The following is a 14885-nucleotide window of genomic DNA, read 5'->3' on the forward strand; positions in this document are numbered from 1 at the left end:
GGGCTGCACCCAGCCATTCCCAAACTCAGATGTGGGGAGCAGATCACTCACCACGGGTGTTGGTAGCACAAATCACTTTTCATTGGCTTTTTGGTGCCTGAACCTTGGCAAACACTTCACATTTCCACGATGCTGTTGTGTTCTGGGCTTTCATCTCTTTTCTTTCTTTCCTTTTTTTTTCCCCTTTTAATCTCGAAGTCTCATTATATTTGTTGGCTTTCTCAAAGCTCCAGCTCCCTGGTGTGATGCAAAGTGTGCACATCATGGCATCACTAGAAAAGGCCTTGTTCTCTTTTTGGGGTGAAAAACCCCAATAGCAAGCAGGATCTGGGACTATTCATGGACTGGAGAGGAGCACTTTGGCTCAGGGGGCAGGGTGCCCACTCTGCACACCCACCTGCTCCATTAAACTTACCTCCAACAGGCTGCATTCAAAGAGGACTCCCCAGGGCCTCTGCAGTGGTGGCAGCTCCAAGCAGGGGTTGTTGTTGGGTGCCCTGGTGCATCTCTCCTGCCCCGCACCACCCTGCTGCCAGGCCCTGGCACCTCTCTGATGCCCTCTGACCCTTGTGCTGGCCTGGATGTCACCTCCCCCTGCAGGGAATGCTGCCAGCCAGCCAGGTTTCTGCAGAGCATGTCCATCCCTGTTTCCCATTTAAATTGCAGGGCATTGGGAAGGGGCCCTTGCTGATGCCCCACTCCCATCATGGGGGCAGAAAGCTGTGACCAGCTGTGCCACTGCAGCAAAAAGAGGAGGTGGGAGAGAGGAGAGGCGCCAGTGCTCCCTGTTCTGTGAAAGAGCAGCAGCACTTTAGCAGAGGTACTTTCTGCACAACATCCATCAAAATCACCACCCCCACAAAACCACAAAAAGCAGTGTTTTCTGGAAGTGAAACTGGAAGAGGGATGTGTACCAAGAGCCCACTTGGCACCACACCACGATGTTCCTTTCTCCTGGCCAAATAATGAACGTGGGTGCTCTTTAAAGCTAGCTATGAGAGAGATCTGCCCATCTCCGAGTTCCCAACACCACTTATTACACCATCCATCACAGACATCCCCCAGGGCAGCAGCCAGAGGACAGGGCTTGTTCTTCAGCCTCCTCATCCCTTCAGCCTCCTCCTCCCTTCAGCCCACACGGAGCTCCCAGGGAGCTCTGGACACATGGAGAGCAGTGCCTTACCCTTCCCTATACCAACACACACCAGGCCAGTGCTAAAGCATCTCAAGTGTTTCCAGCAGGTTTGGGTCCCAGAGCCAGCACCAGCCACGAGGGAGATGTTGGTGCTTGAAGGAGCAATGTGAGGAAGGAGCAGCTCCAAAAAAAAAAAAAAAAAACAAAACCCTGCATCCATCCACAAGGGAAAGCACGGCAGGTATTGTATGGTGGGAAATGAGACAGGTAAAGGTGAAGGTGATACCAAGAGAGGTGCTGACTAGGAGGAGGGCTAGTTTGGATATCAGGGAAAGGCTCTTCCCCCAGAGGGTGCTGGCAATGCCCAGGCTCCCCAGGGAATGGGCACAGCCCTGAGGTGGCCAGAGCTCCAGGAGCCTTTGGACAGCGCTGCCAGGGATGCACAGGGTGGGGTTGTTGGGGTGTCTGTGCAGAGCCAGAGTGTGGATTTGTTGAACCCATTTGATTTGTGGGTCCCTTCTAGCTGAGATGACTCCTTGATGTTCAGACTATTCACCCAGCACACAACCAGGCTTGGAAGACATTTGCTGAAGAGCAGCAGAAGTTGAGTCTCTTCAGAGAGACAGAGGATGAGCCTGAGTCTGACAGTGCCCAGGAGGAAAGGACCCCCCTCACGGCTTAGTTTCTAATAGGAAAAGGTCCAGTGACAGCTGCTGGACTGTGGATAAGGAATCCCAGGATAAGGACAGGGGTCCCACAAGGGTCTGCATGATGCTTGAGTGTGCTGCTTTGGGCTGGGGTAGAGTTGATTTCCTACACAGTAGCTGGTACAGGGGTGTGTTTTGGGTTTGTGCTGAACACAGGGTTGATATCACAGAGATGTTTTTATTGCTGAGCAGGGCTTGCACAGAGCCAAGGCCTTTGCTGCTTGTTGTGTGGCCACAGTAGCAAAGAAAATATAAAGTGAGGGGAAGAAGGAGGAAGGAAGGGATGTTTGGAGTGCTGGTGCTTGTATTCCCAAGCCACTGTTATGTGGGAGGAGGCCCTGCTCTCTGGAGATGGCTGGTCACATGCCTGACCATGGGAAGCACTGGATTAATTCCTTTGTTTTGTTTTCCTTGTGTACACATGTTTTGCTGTGCCCATTAAACTGCCTTTATCTTGATCCACTCAAAAGTTTTCCAACTTTTACCATTCTGATTCTCTCCCTGATCCCGCTGGTGGGGGATTGAGTGAGGGGATGTGAGGAGCTGGATGGGGTTAAGCCACAATGAACCACTGCAACATACCCCAAAATCTGCCATGAGCTTCCCAGATATTGAGGTCTGGTCCTTGATTTTGCTGAAGGGGCTAAAAATCACTTGTTGCAGGAAGAACAGAGAGAGCACCAAGCAAACATACCTGGCTTCCCTAACAGCATCCCAAACCCTCTCAGAAGGAACTGCTTTCTGTACAAGGGAACATACCTTCCTTCCTTCCCCCTGACACACATCCTATTTTTCTCATCCTGTAACTACCTCCTGGCAATATTTTGCTTTCCCAGGACACCCCTGCACCATCCAGAAGGAGCACCTGGATAGCACCACAGCCATCGGGACCTGTCAGTGCAGGACTCTCCCTGCAGATGACCCAGGGCAAGATGACACATCCTGACCTCCAAGGTGCCTCTGCGGTCTCCTGTGGCAAAACACCCAGGATTCCCACTGGCAAGTTTGTAATCACACGTGCCAGACAGCTTTTCCTGCCCAAAGCAAATAAGGCCATGGAGAAGGTGCTGTTTGCATCTGCAGGCTGGAGGAGAATCACTGAATGTTCTGAGTGGGATAGGAACTCACAGGGATTATGGTGTCCATGCCCCTGCACAGACCCCCCAACAATCCCACCCTGTGCATCCCTGGGAGCATTGTCCAAACCCACATGGAGCTCTGACAGCCTTGGGAATGTGCCCATTCCCTGGGGAGCCTAGGCAGTGCCCAGCACCCTCCTGGGGAAAAGCCTTTCTTTGATCTTCAACCTCAACCTCCCTGGCTCAGCTCCAGCCATTCCCTGGATCCTGTCATTGTCACCAAAGAAGAAATATCAGTACCTGCCCCTCTGCTTCCCCTCACAAGGATGTTGAAGACCACAATAAGGTCTCCCCTCAGTCTCCTCTTCTCCAGCTGAGCAGACCTAGTGTCCTCAGCTGCTCCTCACACAGCTTCACCTCAAGGCCCATCACCATCCTCGTGGCTTTCTTTGGATGCTCCCTAATAGTTTAATGTCTTTTTTTTATGCTGTGGCACCCAAAAGTGCCCTCAGCACGCAAGGTGAGGCTGCCCCAGCCCAGAGCAGAGCAGCAGTGACTGAGCTGGGTGAGACCAGTGAGGAGCAGAGCAGTGGGTGGCACATCCTGGTCAGGATTTCCACTCTCATTGTCATTTTGGAAACGACCTCTGGCCCTTCCCGAGCATGGAAACACATCCTTGATGCCAATGGAGGTGAGGAAGAGGGAAGGGCAGAGGCTGACATGACCTTCCTCATTTTGTGACCTCCCACACCTTTCCAAGACTCATCTCAGGCATTATTAAAGCATTTTCTGTTGATTAGATAAATTTGATGGTTTCGCAGTACAAGAACACAAAGGCAGTCTATTTCTGACCATTACATGCTTCCCAAAACACCTAACCCACCTCTAAGATACTTAAAAAATTATGTCAAAGTCAAACATTTTTGTATGAAAAACCCAACTTAAAAATCATGATTAATTGGTTTTATTCCCTCCACCCAGTTGATGCTGTTTCATTTTTTGTCATAAGATAGCATTTCACTTCTGGGGTTGTGGCCTATTTCATCTCCCTTCAAATGAACCATTTAAAAGCCTCTCCCCACCCTCTCATTTTGTTGAAAAACTCAAGGACAATATAAACCCAGGAAAATAAATTTTCAGCCAGTGAGCTGGAAAATAATCATCATCATCAAAACCAGATATTCTTGTTTTCTAGTCCCTGACAACTCAGTTCAATAGAACTGCCACCAGCTGAGCTGCTGGCCCACCACCCAGTGCTCACCCATGCACTCCCCTGGTACTATGGGGACAGGACATTCCTTGCCTTGGGGCCCAATATCCATGCCATACTCTAATTTCCAGCTCACAGTTTGAAGGAAAAACCTTGGAGGCAAGATTGTGGCCACCACTGGTCATATACTGCAGGAGGGAGTCAGGCAGAGCAGATTAAGTATAGAGATGGGTTTTGCTGCTGCTTTGGTAAACCCGGGAAAGTACGGAATCAACAAATCATTTAGACTGAAAAGACCTCTAAGACCATGTCCAAACGCTCCCCAGCACTGCCAAGGCCACCACTGCCCCATGTCCCCAGCTGCCACATCCACATGGCTGTTGAAACCCTCCGGGGATGGGGACTCAGCCCTGCCCTGGGCAGCCTGTTTGTAACCTTAATGACCCTTTCCAGTAAGAACATTCCCTAATATCCAACCTGAATCTCCCCTGGTCCAGCCTGAGGCCGTTCCCTCTCCTCCTGTCCCTGTTCCCTGGGAGCAGAGCCCGACCCCCCCGGCTGTCCCCTCCTGTCAGGAGTTGTGCAGAGCCACAAGGTCCCCCCTGAGCCTCCTTTTCTCCAGGCTGAGCCCCTTTCCAGCTCCCTCAGCCTCTCCTGGGGCTCCAGCCCATTCCCAGCTCCGTTCCCTGCCCTGGACACGCTCCAGCCCCTCAGTGTCTGTCTGTCCTGAGGGCCCAGAGCTGTCCCCAGCTCTGGAGGTGCTTCAGCAGTGCCAGCACAGGGACGGGCACTGCCCTGGGGCTGTGTCACACCCTGGCTGGCTCCCAGAGACCATCTGCTACAAACATTGAATCCCTACTTCCTAAGAAGTAGCCAGACATAACATAGTGATGGGAAATAGAGTGTAACGCTTCTGTTTTCCTTTGCTTTTACTTGACTTTATCTCAACAACTTTTTTTCCATTTCCTTTTCTCCCCCCTGCCCACCTGAGGAGAGGACTGATGGAGCAGCTGGGTGGGCACCTCCTGCCCAGGTAGGGTCATCCCACTGCAGTTTGCACAGGAGTTTCTCACTGAGACCAAGGAGGACTGAGCAAAACTAGCTCCCCAAATGTTTTTGGTGCACAGTGGATAACATCTTCTCCATTCAGGCTCATGGAGATCTGCCTGTAACCCTTTGATCTCAAAGGAGGCCTTGCACCGAGGAGCAGGAGAGAGTTTGGGGCTACCAACAGGCTCTGCAGGTGGCCAGCAGGGAAGGGGGCCTTTTTTATAGGGTTGTATGCGACCAGGCGTTCGTCATAAAAAAAGAAACAACTTTGTAACAACCCCAAGCCACTAATCTCCCGCTATCTCTGCGCAGGAAGCCTCCTCATTCCTTATCTCAGTCCCAGGAGATTTGTGGGATATCACAAATAACAGCTGGTCGAGATACCATCTCTCCCCACACGCTGCTTGCTCCCAGCATCTGTAAAGCCTCATCCTGACGGACCTGAATGGACCAGTGCCTGGAGCTGTTACATCTCATCTGTTTTCAGTCCAACCCTGCTCTTTTCTAGACGTTTTGGGCAAATACTGTGAGGGCTCTTCCCCGCATTTTCATGCCTTACACACCCATCTCCAAACCCTCCCAAACACCCTCACCTACCATCAGGGGAGCTCAGAGACCAAAGCCGTTCAGTTTTGGCAAAGCAAAACTTAACCCACTCCCTGTCCCTTGCAGCTCCTAGCATGCAGGGAATCTCTTAATTTCAATTAGGAAAACCCCGCCAAGGAGGAGGAGAGCTGTCAGGATCCCCCCGTGCTAACACGAAGCCAGCAAATAAGATGTTTATAGACCAGTGATTCATATTACTGCCGAGTTTGCAGGAAACGTAGCACCATTCATGGTTAAGAAATTCTCTTGTTTTCTGCTAAATATATAAAATAATCACTCATCCCCTGAGCAGCAGATGCAAATTACACCTAGTATTAGCCTCGTATGCCAACTGCTATAATTCTGGTGCAGCATGAAGCCGTTTCCCAAGGCTTTAGAAGTCCCTTAATCTGCCTTCTGACGTCAAATGACAAATTTCTTGCCTGGGATCATTAATGGGATGACTAATGAAAGCTGATAAGTGAATTTATAAATGAAATTAAAGATATTAATATTAAAGACCAGGCTACAAGGGAGAGAAATGTGGATTTAGCAAACCACAACAAGAAGCGTGGTAATCTGCATGAGATTTACTGCTCCTATCCTGACAGGCAAACGAGTGGTATTTTCCGCCTGGAGGTTGTGGAAGCTGCCAGGCTTGATGGACACTTCTCCTGAAGCATCACCACCCCCATTACCTTCAGACGCTGACTGAGATTTAAAAAGCTCCTGCTCAAGTTTAACTGCAAATGCCAAACCAGGGATTAGCGCACCCCAATAGTCTTTGCAAAGATAACTGCACCACCAAACCCTCCTGCAAACAAAATACCTTTACTCTGCAGCCAGTTCGCTGCCAACTTTTTTTTTTCCCTCTCTCTTTTAAGATAAAAACACACCTCAGACTAGATTCTCATCTTATTCACCCCACTTTAAATGCCAAGCAACTCCTTTAAAAGCAGAGGAGTTGTTTTTTTTTTTTGAGGAGTGGTTTATACACGTACAAACAAATTCAGACCTTGCCAGATGGGAATCAAACCCCAAGTCCAGGCAGCTTCACCACTGAACCCACAGCTCCTTTCAGACTCCAGCTGCTCCTCACCGAGCTTTGGAGCTCTCAGGAGAGACTGCTTAAGTACCAGCTCCCACCAGCTGGTGATGGTCAGCCCTGAATTGACCAGACAAACGTCCTGCATTGCCCCAAGGCACACAGGCAAACACAGGCGCCTCCTCTGATATTATAAAACAAAAAGAAAAAAAAAAGAAAAAGAAAAAAAAAAAGAGAGAGAGAAGAAAGCTTCCTTTTGTCTGTAGATGCCCCAATTTCAGCAGAGACAGCATTGAAACTGGCTAGCTAGTTGGGCAAGTGGTCATGAGTGGTGACTCCTCATGCACCCAAAGCCTCCAAAAATCCCAAGATCCTGTGGGAAGTATCAGTGCCTCCATCTAGCAGCGAGATTGAAAGAAGAGTCAGATGCCATCAGGAGAATGAGGAATCCCAGAGACACACAGGAAGCACAGCTGGGGAGGGCACATTTGCTACATGGATGTTTCCCAATCCCTTCCTTCACTGGAGGAACCCAGGGTGGGGAGCAGCTGCAGCAAGACAGATGGTCCCAGGGATGGTTTTTCTGAATGCCTTTTAGAGACCCCTTCCAGCCTGGAAAAAAGGACAAGAGAATGTTTCCACAGCCGTTCTTAGCTCCAGAGCTGGACATATGGTTCAGTGGGTTGTCCAGTTACATCAGTCCTGCTCAAAGAACTCCCAGAAGGTGCCCATGCCTGATGCTCTCCTTGTTTAGGGACACACCTGCTCTTTGGACCATTTGGGAAAGGACATGGAGGGGTGGCACATGGTTACATCTTCACAGCACCACTCGAGCCTTCCAGAGGGAGCAAAAAAAGAGGAAAACCAGCACCAGCCAATGGCTCAGACTGAGCTGAGGGTCACCCACACCTCAATGTGTCACCCACACCTTGGGGTGTCACCTCCACCTTGGGGTGTCACCTCCATGCAGGGCAGCCACTTGGAGCAGCTGGGACCACAGGGATGTGGTGAGAGACACATAGACACCTGGATCCTTCCGCCAAGTACCAAAATCCTCACCCAAACATTTCCCTACAGGCATGCCCTCACTTCACAGGCTCCCAGCCCACAGGGCTGCCCCTCACTCTCTCCCCACAACCTGCACATTTGCTGCTCCCAGCACTTCTTTGCTGCTGACCCCACTGGGTGTAGTCCTTCAAGCCAGTGAAGAGATTATGTTCATTAAAGAGCCACAAGCCACCCACACACAACTTTCCTGTAGGCACATTTTCCAGCCTTTAAAGGGAGGGAGAGAAAACAACAGAGGTTAAGGACACTTACCAAGAGGGATCCACGACAGCATGGGCCAACCAGCCCAATCCAGCTGGGGCTGGGAAATGCAAAGGACCATCAGGCAGGAAAATGTGTGAGAAAAGGTCCTGGGAGACTGCAAAACTGAGCAGAGGAGGAGCAGAAAGGGTTAAGAAAAGGTGGAAAGGAGGCATGGAGCAGACAAGGGTTTGCTTTCCCTCCATCCTGGCTACTGCTGAGCTCTCCAGCACAGGAACCCAGTCCTTGCCACCACCAGAACCTGTTGCAGGAGGCAGAGGAGTGATGGCCTTTTTTTTTTTTTTTTTTTTTTTTTTTTAAATTGTTGTTGTTGGGAGAATTTAACCTTTCTCAAAAGACAGAGTTTTCTCACTTAGAAGGTTTAACAGTAGGACAAGACCACACAAGTATTTAACTTGTGGATCTCCCATGGGGTCCTGGGCAGAGTTGCTTGGGAAACCACTTTGCCAACCCCAACTGCAGACCAACCCACTCCATCTACCCAAAATCAACCAAAAAAGGGAGAAAATTACCATTTTCCCCACTGGGTGTTGTCCCACCCTCTCACTGCCCCCCTGCAGATCCCTGCCCTGGCCCCACTGCAGCCCCACATTCTCCTTCTGCTTCCCAAACTCCCCCATCAGCCGAAACACCTGCTGAGTGTAGACTTGTGAGTTTTGAGGACCAATTTTGCCATAAGCAGCGCCTTGAAGCTCTACATTATGTGAAACCTCTTAAGAGATAGCTCGTGCTACCACCCAGCTCCAGGAGCTTCAGGGTTTTGCAGGAACACCCAAATTCCATGAGATGCCCGAGAGTCACAGCATTTGGCAATGCCATCACACCTCTTCCAGTTGCTAAACCAACTCTGTTCCTGGGGGTTATCGATACTGAAGACACTGAAATGTAGGAGAACACCTTTTGCAAATCTCCCCTTGGATTTCTCCCTCATTAATTTAAAGCCTCCCAAAATGAGCACTCCCAGGTTAAGGGTGGGAAAGGCTTTCCTCTGCTGACATGCTGCAGTGCCTGTCCCCTTTTGAACCCCTCTGGAGATAAGAATCCTCCAGTTTAGACATGAAGCACCCCAGTGCATGGTTTGGGGTTAAACCAGCATGTAAAGGGAGGGGATGCCCATGTCCTTGCTACCCCCAAAAGAGCTGTATTCCCCTGTCCTTCCACCTCTGCACCCCCAGCAGTTGCCACCATGGTCCCTCTGGTCAGGGGAGACACATGAGCCAGTCTTGGATGTCCCACGTGCTCCCTGAGGTACCTGAGGGATGTTTCTCCTACAGCTTTTGGGGCAGCAGCTGCCCCAGCCATGCTCCATCCTCCCCTTTCAGCTAACAAGGAGCTGCTCAGGTTTTGAGCAGGGTTTGAAGCAGCGACAAAAATGAAACTCAAGACTTACTCTAGGAAAGTCCTTCCAGAAAGGTCACAGAGGAGGACTCAGGGCGGCTCTGCGAGGACACCCACAGTCTGTCCAGGGCACCCCGAGCAGCGCTGGGCTGTGTCCCCACAGTGTCCTCAGCGCTCCCTGCCCCTCCACCAGAGCAGCTCCGGGGTTTTGTGGCAGACACACCCCCCTCGACCACCCCCGAGCTTCACAGCTTCTGCTGCTGCCTCCCTCGCGCACCAACTCACCGGTTCTTAAATAACACAGTTCCACAGGGCCAGATCCGCACTCAGCAAGGTAAATCCAGATCAGCTCTCTTTAGGCTTTGCTGATAATTCCCAGCATGAGCAAAACGTGACCACTACTTGTTTCTCCTTCTCTTAAAAAGGATGGAAGCTGTGCCAAACCCCATGTGAGAGCCCGTCAGCCCAGCTGCCCTTTGCCATCATTAAACACACACGGACGGGTGTGAGACCTTTACACAACCCTTATATAAATGAACCTCAGAGCCCGTTTTGTCCGTGTTTGGGATCATCCTTCTCCCTGTTACTGAAAGGAGTTATTTAAGGGAGCCCAGGGATACAGGTTGGTGCTGAAGAGACGTCTAGGCTTTACAGAAATCACTGCATGTGCCTCCACACCCACAGCAGCACCACCAGCACGTGACCCACCCTGGATTTCCTCAGCCCACGATGCTAAAACAAAAACAAAAACCAAAAAAAAAAAAAACAAAAAAACCCCAAAAAAAACCAAACCAAAACAAAACAAACCACCAACAAAAAAAAACACCCCCAAAAAAATAATTTTCTTTGTACCAGGTGGCTTTTTCAGGACTCAAACGTGGCTTTTCCAGAGTGTCAAAGGAATTAAGTCATTAAAATGTGGATGAGTTTGATGGATTATGAGATATGAAAGCCTGGTGGTTACTGACTAATAAGGCTGGGAGGTGGAGGAGGGGGGGATGCCTCCTCTTGTAAGGATGTGTTTCTAACAAGACAGGTCAAAAATATGATGCAGATGATAAATTGCTTTAAAAGTTGCCATTAACCCAGCAGTTTTCTGCATTATTAGATTACCAAGGCATCCTTGGAGTGGATTGACCACGCAGCCCTGCTCTGTAGCAGGGCTAATTTGCAGAGTGAGACCTGGGGGGGGTTATTACGCTCGCTGCAGTGAATCCCCACTCCCAACAAAGGGGCAGCTGCCGGCAGGTGTCTGTGGAGGGGTTGGGTTTATCCGTGTTGGGGTTCAGGGCGGGGGAGAGGAGAAGGGGGATTCTTATTTTTTTTTTTCTCCCCACGCCATAACCCGAATCTCATTGTCTCACATGGCGTGGGGTTGATGGAGGGAAAGAGGGGTTGAATTAAAAAAAAAAAAAAAAGGAAACAAAACAAAACCAAAGAAAAAAAAAAAGGTGGGGGGGGAGAGGGCAGGAGAGGGGGGAGAAAATAATTTAAAAAAATCACATTGGAAAATGATCAGCCCCAACAGGCATGCATGTCTCCCTTCATGCAAGCGAGAAGCACAGCCTCCCTCCTCGGGATGTGTATGGGGACGTGTCAGGCACGGAGGAGCTCAGCGCTGGCCCGGGGCGAGGATGGAGCGAGAACAAAGGGCCACGGCATACACTACATCCAGGGGGGAGCAGGGGGGCACCCCACCGGTGCTCATACAGAGAGGGACAGGATGGCCAAACAGTCACCGAGGTACACGGAAAAGGAAATATGGAGAAGGAAATCATAAATAAATGTTCATAGAGAAAACCAACCAAACTCAGGATAGAGCTAGGAGAGAGGTGGAAAGGCACAGCCTTGCAAAATGATGCGTCTCTGGGAGGGATGCTGGGGTAAAGGCAGGGCGGGCTGCAGGAGCCACTGGCTTTTGTTTTGTTTGCCAGCGGCTCCTCGTGAAATTTTAGCGGGTGGGAACCACCGACCTGCTGAATTTGTCTTCCTCTCATTAAAGACCAATCACCAATCCTGCGTCTCCCCCCCGCTTCTGTGGAAATGTAATTAAAGACAAGATGCTCTCCCCGCCTCCCCTCCCAGCCCCATCTCCTGGCTTTGGGAGCCCTGACTTCCCTCAGTTCCTCGTGGCATCCAAGCCAAAACGGGGAGGTTTTACAGGACCATTTTGCAGACCTGGAAGAGGAGGTCTGCTGCAGGCACAAGGAGAGGTGACCACTATTATTATCATCGCTCTGCAGCCGCAGCAAAACTGCTCGCTGACTGCAATTCATCCATTCCTCCATGCTTCCAATATTTTAAGGCTCACCATGACTTTTTCTCCCAACACCATAGAGTTTGCCTTTCTTTTTTGACCAAATCGAGTTTTTATTCAGAAGATGGTGGACCTGGAGGCTTTGAGCAGGAAAAATGTAGTTACAACATTAGCAGCTGGGATGTTTTTACGAGCCCTGCCTTGCAGGGGTCTAGTGGAGATATTTATAGCGTGCCAGTCGCCGCGGGACCCAGGCACAGCAACTTCTCGCCTGGCAGATGGTGGGCAGGGCACTCGCAGAGATGTATATGTTTAAAATATACAGCTTAAAGATTAGAGGGGGATTTTTTTTTTTTTTTAATACAGGTTGATTTACCTCTTGTTAATCAGGAGTTTAGAAAAATAAACAATCCCCCCCCCATCCATACAGAGGGATCAGTCCGGTAGAGGGACATGTAATGTTGTAACTAGAATGAATAAGCAGCAGACCCTTCTTTTCTTTTTTTTTTTTTTTTTTGATTAATAATGAGGGATTGGATTTGTACACTTTTTTTTTTGGCTGTTCTGCAGTAAAACCAGAATCCTGCATCGGCACAACAGCAATATGGACTGTGCACTGGGAAGTACGTACACACAGACTAATGCTGAGGGTAGATACGGGATAGGAAGTGGGGGGGAAAAATGTATTTAAAAGCCCCCATATCTGTTCTACGAGGGAGAAAAAAATCCACTCACTCAAACCTCACGATGAGGGGAAAGCAAGGAAAAAGTCTAAACAGCAGGATACGACAATAAATGGGAAAACAGCAATAGAAAAAGCACACTAGGTTAATATAGGAAAACTAGTTTCTTTATTGAGAGATCGTATATTAGTATTAGTGGAATCGTGTGTAACAATGTCATCATGCACACAATACAAAAAGGCAAGGCCCACCATGCTATGGAAGGGCAACAGAACAAAAGCAGCGTACACTGAGCAGATGTATAGGCTACAGCACATTACATTTCAGCAGGGTATGTCTCTATAGAGAGATTTACATCAGAAACTAGGTAATGTAAAAAAATACAGACCATGCTTTAGTTTTAGTACAAGAAAAAAGGTGGAGATACACAACCAAAGGATATTCGGTACAGAAAAAATTACCCACAAAATAAGAACAGGAAGTAATTTAGCACAGCAGAAAAAAATGTTATCCCTGTTTAATGGAAAACCATTTTGCCAGTCGTCTCTTTCGACAGCCCGGGTTTGTTGTTGGGTGGTTTTTTTTTTTGTGTGTGTGGCTTTTTTGTCTTGTTTTGGGTTTTTTTTTGGGGGGGGGGTTTTGGGGTTTTTTTTTGGTTTTGTTTTTTGTTTTTTTTTTTGGAGGGGTGGCGGCGCCGGGCGGGTTGGGAGTGTGCCGGCGGGACGGGACACTTGTGGCTGCAGGGAGGGACGGGGCTGGGGGCGATGCCCGCGGGGACAGCGCTGTCACCGCGGGGACGGGGATGCTGCACCACCCGCCAGCGGCACCTCGGCCGCTGCCGGACCACGCACACCCCGCTCCCCTGCCCTCCTCCGCCAGCCCGATTCTCGGGACCGCGGCCAATCGCTGCGCTCCCCCTCCCCAAATTTAATGGCTTTTGGAAGGTTTTCAGCAGGGAAGGGGGGACCAGATGGCCCCACCGTGGTCCCCTCCAACCTCAGCCGCCCCGTCACTGTGGGTTTGGCCGCAATTTGGGGGCGCTTGCCCCCACCCCACCCCAAAGAGACTCTGCGACGACGACGACCACAGCAAAACGAATCCACTTAACAGGAATTTACAGTGCAAATGTAACTCAGCTACTACACAGGATGGAGGTACAAAAATGGCTGTTATCGGCTACAGCTACGCTGGGATGGCCTGGTGGCTACGGTGAGGGGTGGGGGAGAGGGTAAATTAAAAAATAAAATAAAATCCGTAAAAAGAAGAACGGGAGTGGTGGTGGTGGGGGGGGGGGGGGGGGTGGAGGGAAGGGGGAAACAGATCTACCGCAGCGGAGACGGGAAGTGCGGGCGGGAAGGGGTGTCCCAAAACGAGGTGTGTGCGGGGCGGCTGGCACCCCAGGAAAGGGGGGGATGCCGCCGGGCTGGGTGAGGTGGGCTGAGGGGAACGCTGAGGGGCAGCCCTCCCCCCGCGCCGCTCCTGCCGCCGGGGACCCGGGACGCGCAGCCCCACCCCCCCCCCCCCCCCCACCCCACCTCGCCGCCGCTAGCGGCCCCAGGACGCGAACCCGCGTTGCCGGGAGCGGTACCTCTGTTGCGCACGGAGCCGAAGACGGGCAGCACCAGGTATCCGACGTGCACCAGGACCATGCTGCGGCCTTTGTGCCCCCCGGACGCGCCGGCGAGTGGCGGCGGCCGCGCTCGGCCGGCACACAAAGGGGCGCGCGGCCAATGGCAGCGCGGGGGCCGCCGCCGGGACACGCCCCCCCCGCCCGCCGGCGGCCAATGGGCGCCGAGGGGCGGGGCGGCCCGCGCGCGAGGGAGGCGCGCACGCGCGCGGCGGCGCGCGCATCCGCCCGCCGGTCCGTCTGTCCGGCCGTCCCTTCTGTCTGTCTGTCTGTCTGTCTGTCTGTCTGTCCGGCCGTCCCTTCTGTCTGTCTGTCTGTCTGTCTGTCTGTCCGGCCGTCCCTTCTGTCTGTCTGTCTGTCTGTCTGTCCGGCCGTCCCTTCTGTCTGTCTGTCTGTCCGGCCGTCCCTTCTGTCTGTCTGTCTGTCTGTCTGTCCGGCCGTCCCTTCTGTCTGTCTGTCTGTCTGTCTGTCCGGCCGTCCCTTCTGTCTGTCTGTCTGTCCGGCCGTCCCTTCTGTCTGTCTGTCTGTCTGTCTGTCCGGCCGTCCCTTCTGTCTGTCTGTCTGTCCGGCCGTCCCTTCTGTCTGTCTGTCTGTCTGTCCGGCCGTCCGTCCTCCTGTCCGTCCTTCCATCTGTCTGCCCGTCCTTCTGCCCGTCCATCCTTCCATCCATCCATCCGTCCATCCATCCGTCCATCCGTCCATCCATCCGTCCATCCATCCATCCATCCGTCCATCCGTCCGTCCTTCCATCTGTCCGTCCGTCCGTCTGTCCGTCCTTCCATCCATCCGCCCATCCACCCGCCCATCCACGCTCCCACAAAACGCACCTCTGTCAGCTGC

The 14885-nt window shown here is 51.5% G+C and overlaps 1 protein-coding gene across 2 annotated transcripts in view; it reads right to left on the reverse strand.

The window, feature by feature from the left end:
• Window positions 1-14162, reverse strand: part of ARK2C (arkadia (RNF111) C-terminal like ring finger ubiquitin ligase 2C) — a 54042-nt gene extending 39880 nt beyond the window's left edge. Inside the window, exon 1 of one of the 2 annotated variants that reach the window (XM_068177100.1) lies at window positions 14007-14162. In XM_068177100.1, coding sequence (XP_068033201.1) covers window positions 14007-14067 — 61 coding nt within the window. In that variant the 5' untranslated portion in view covers window positions 14068-14162. The remainder of the gene's footprint in view (window positions 1-14006) is intronic. The other variant, XM_068177101.1, reaches the window with a different exon arrangement.
• Window positions 14163-14885: the final 723 nt, after the last annotated feature.

The sequence above is a fragment of the Anomalospiza imberbis genome, chromosome Z (assembly GCF_031753505.1).
Source record: "Anomalospiza imberbis isolate Cuckoo-Finch-1a 21T00152 chromosome Z, ASM3175350v1, whole genome shotgun sequence".
In the NCBI taxonomy this organism is placed as follows: Eukaryota; Metazoa; Chordata; class Aves; order Passeriformes; family Viduidae; genus Anomalospiza; species Anomalospiza imberbis.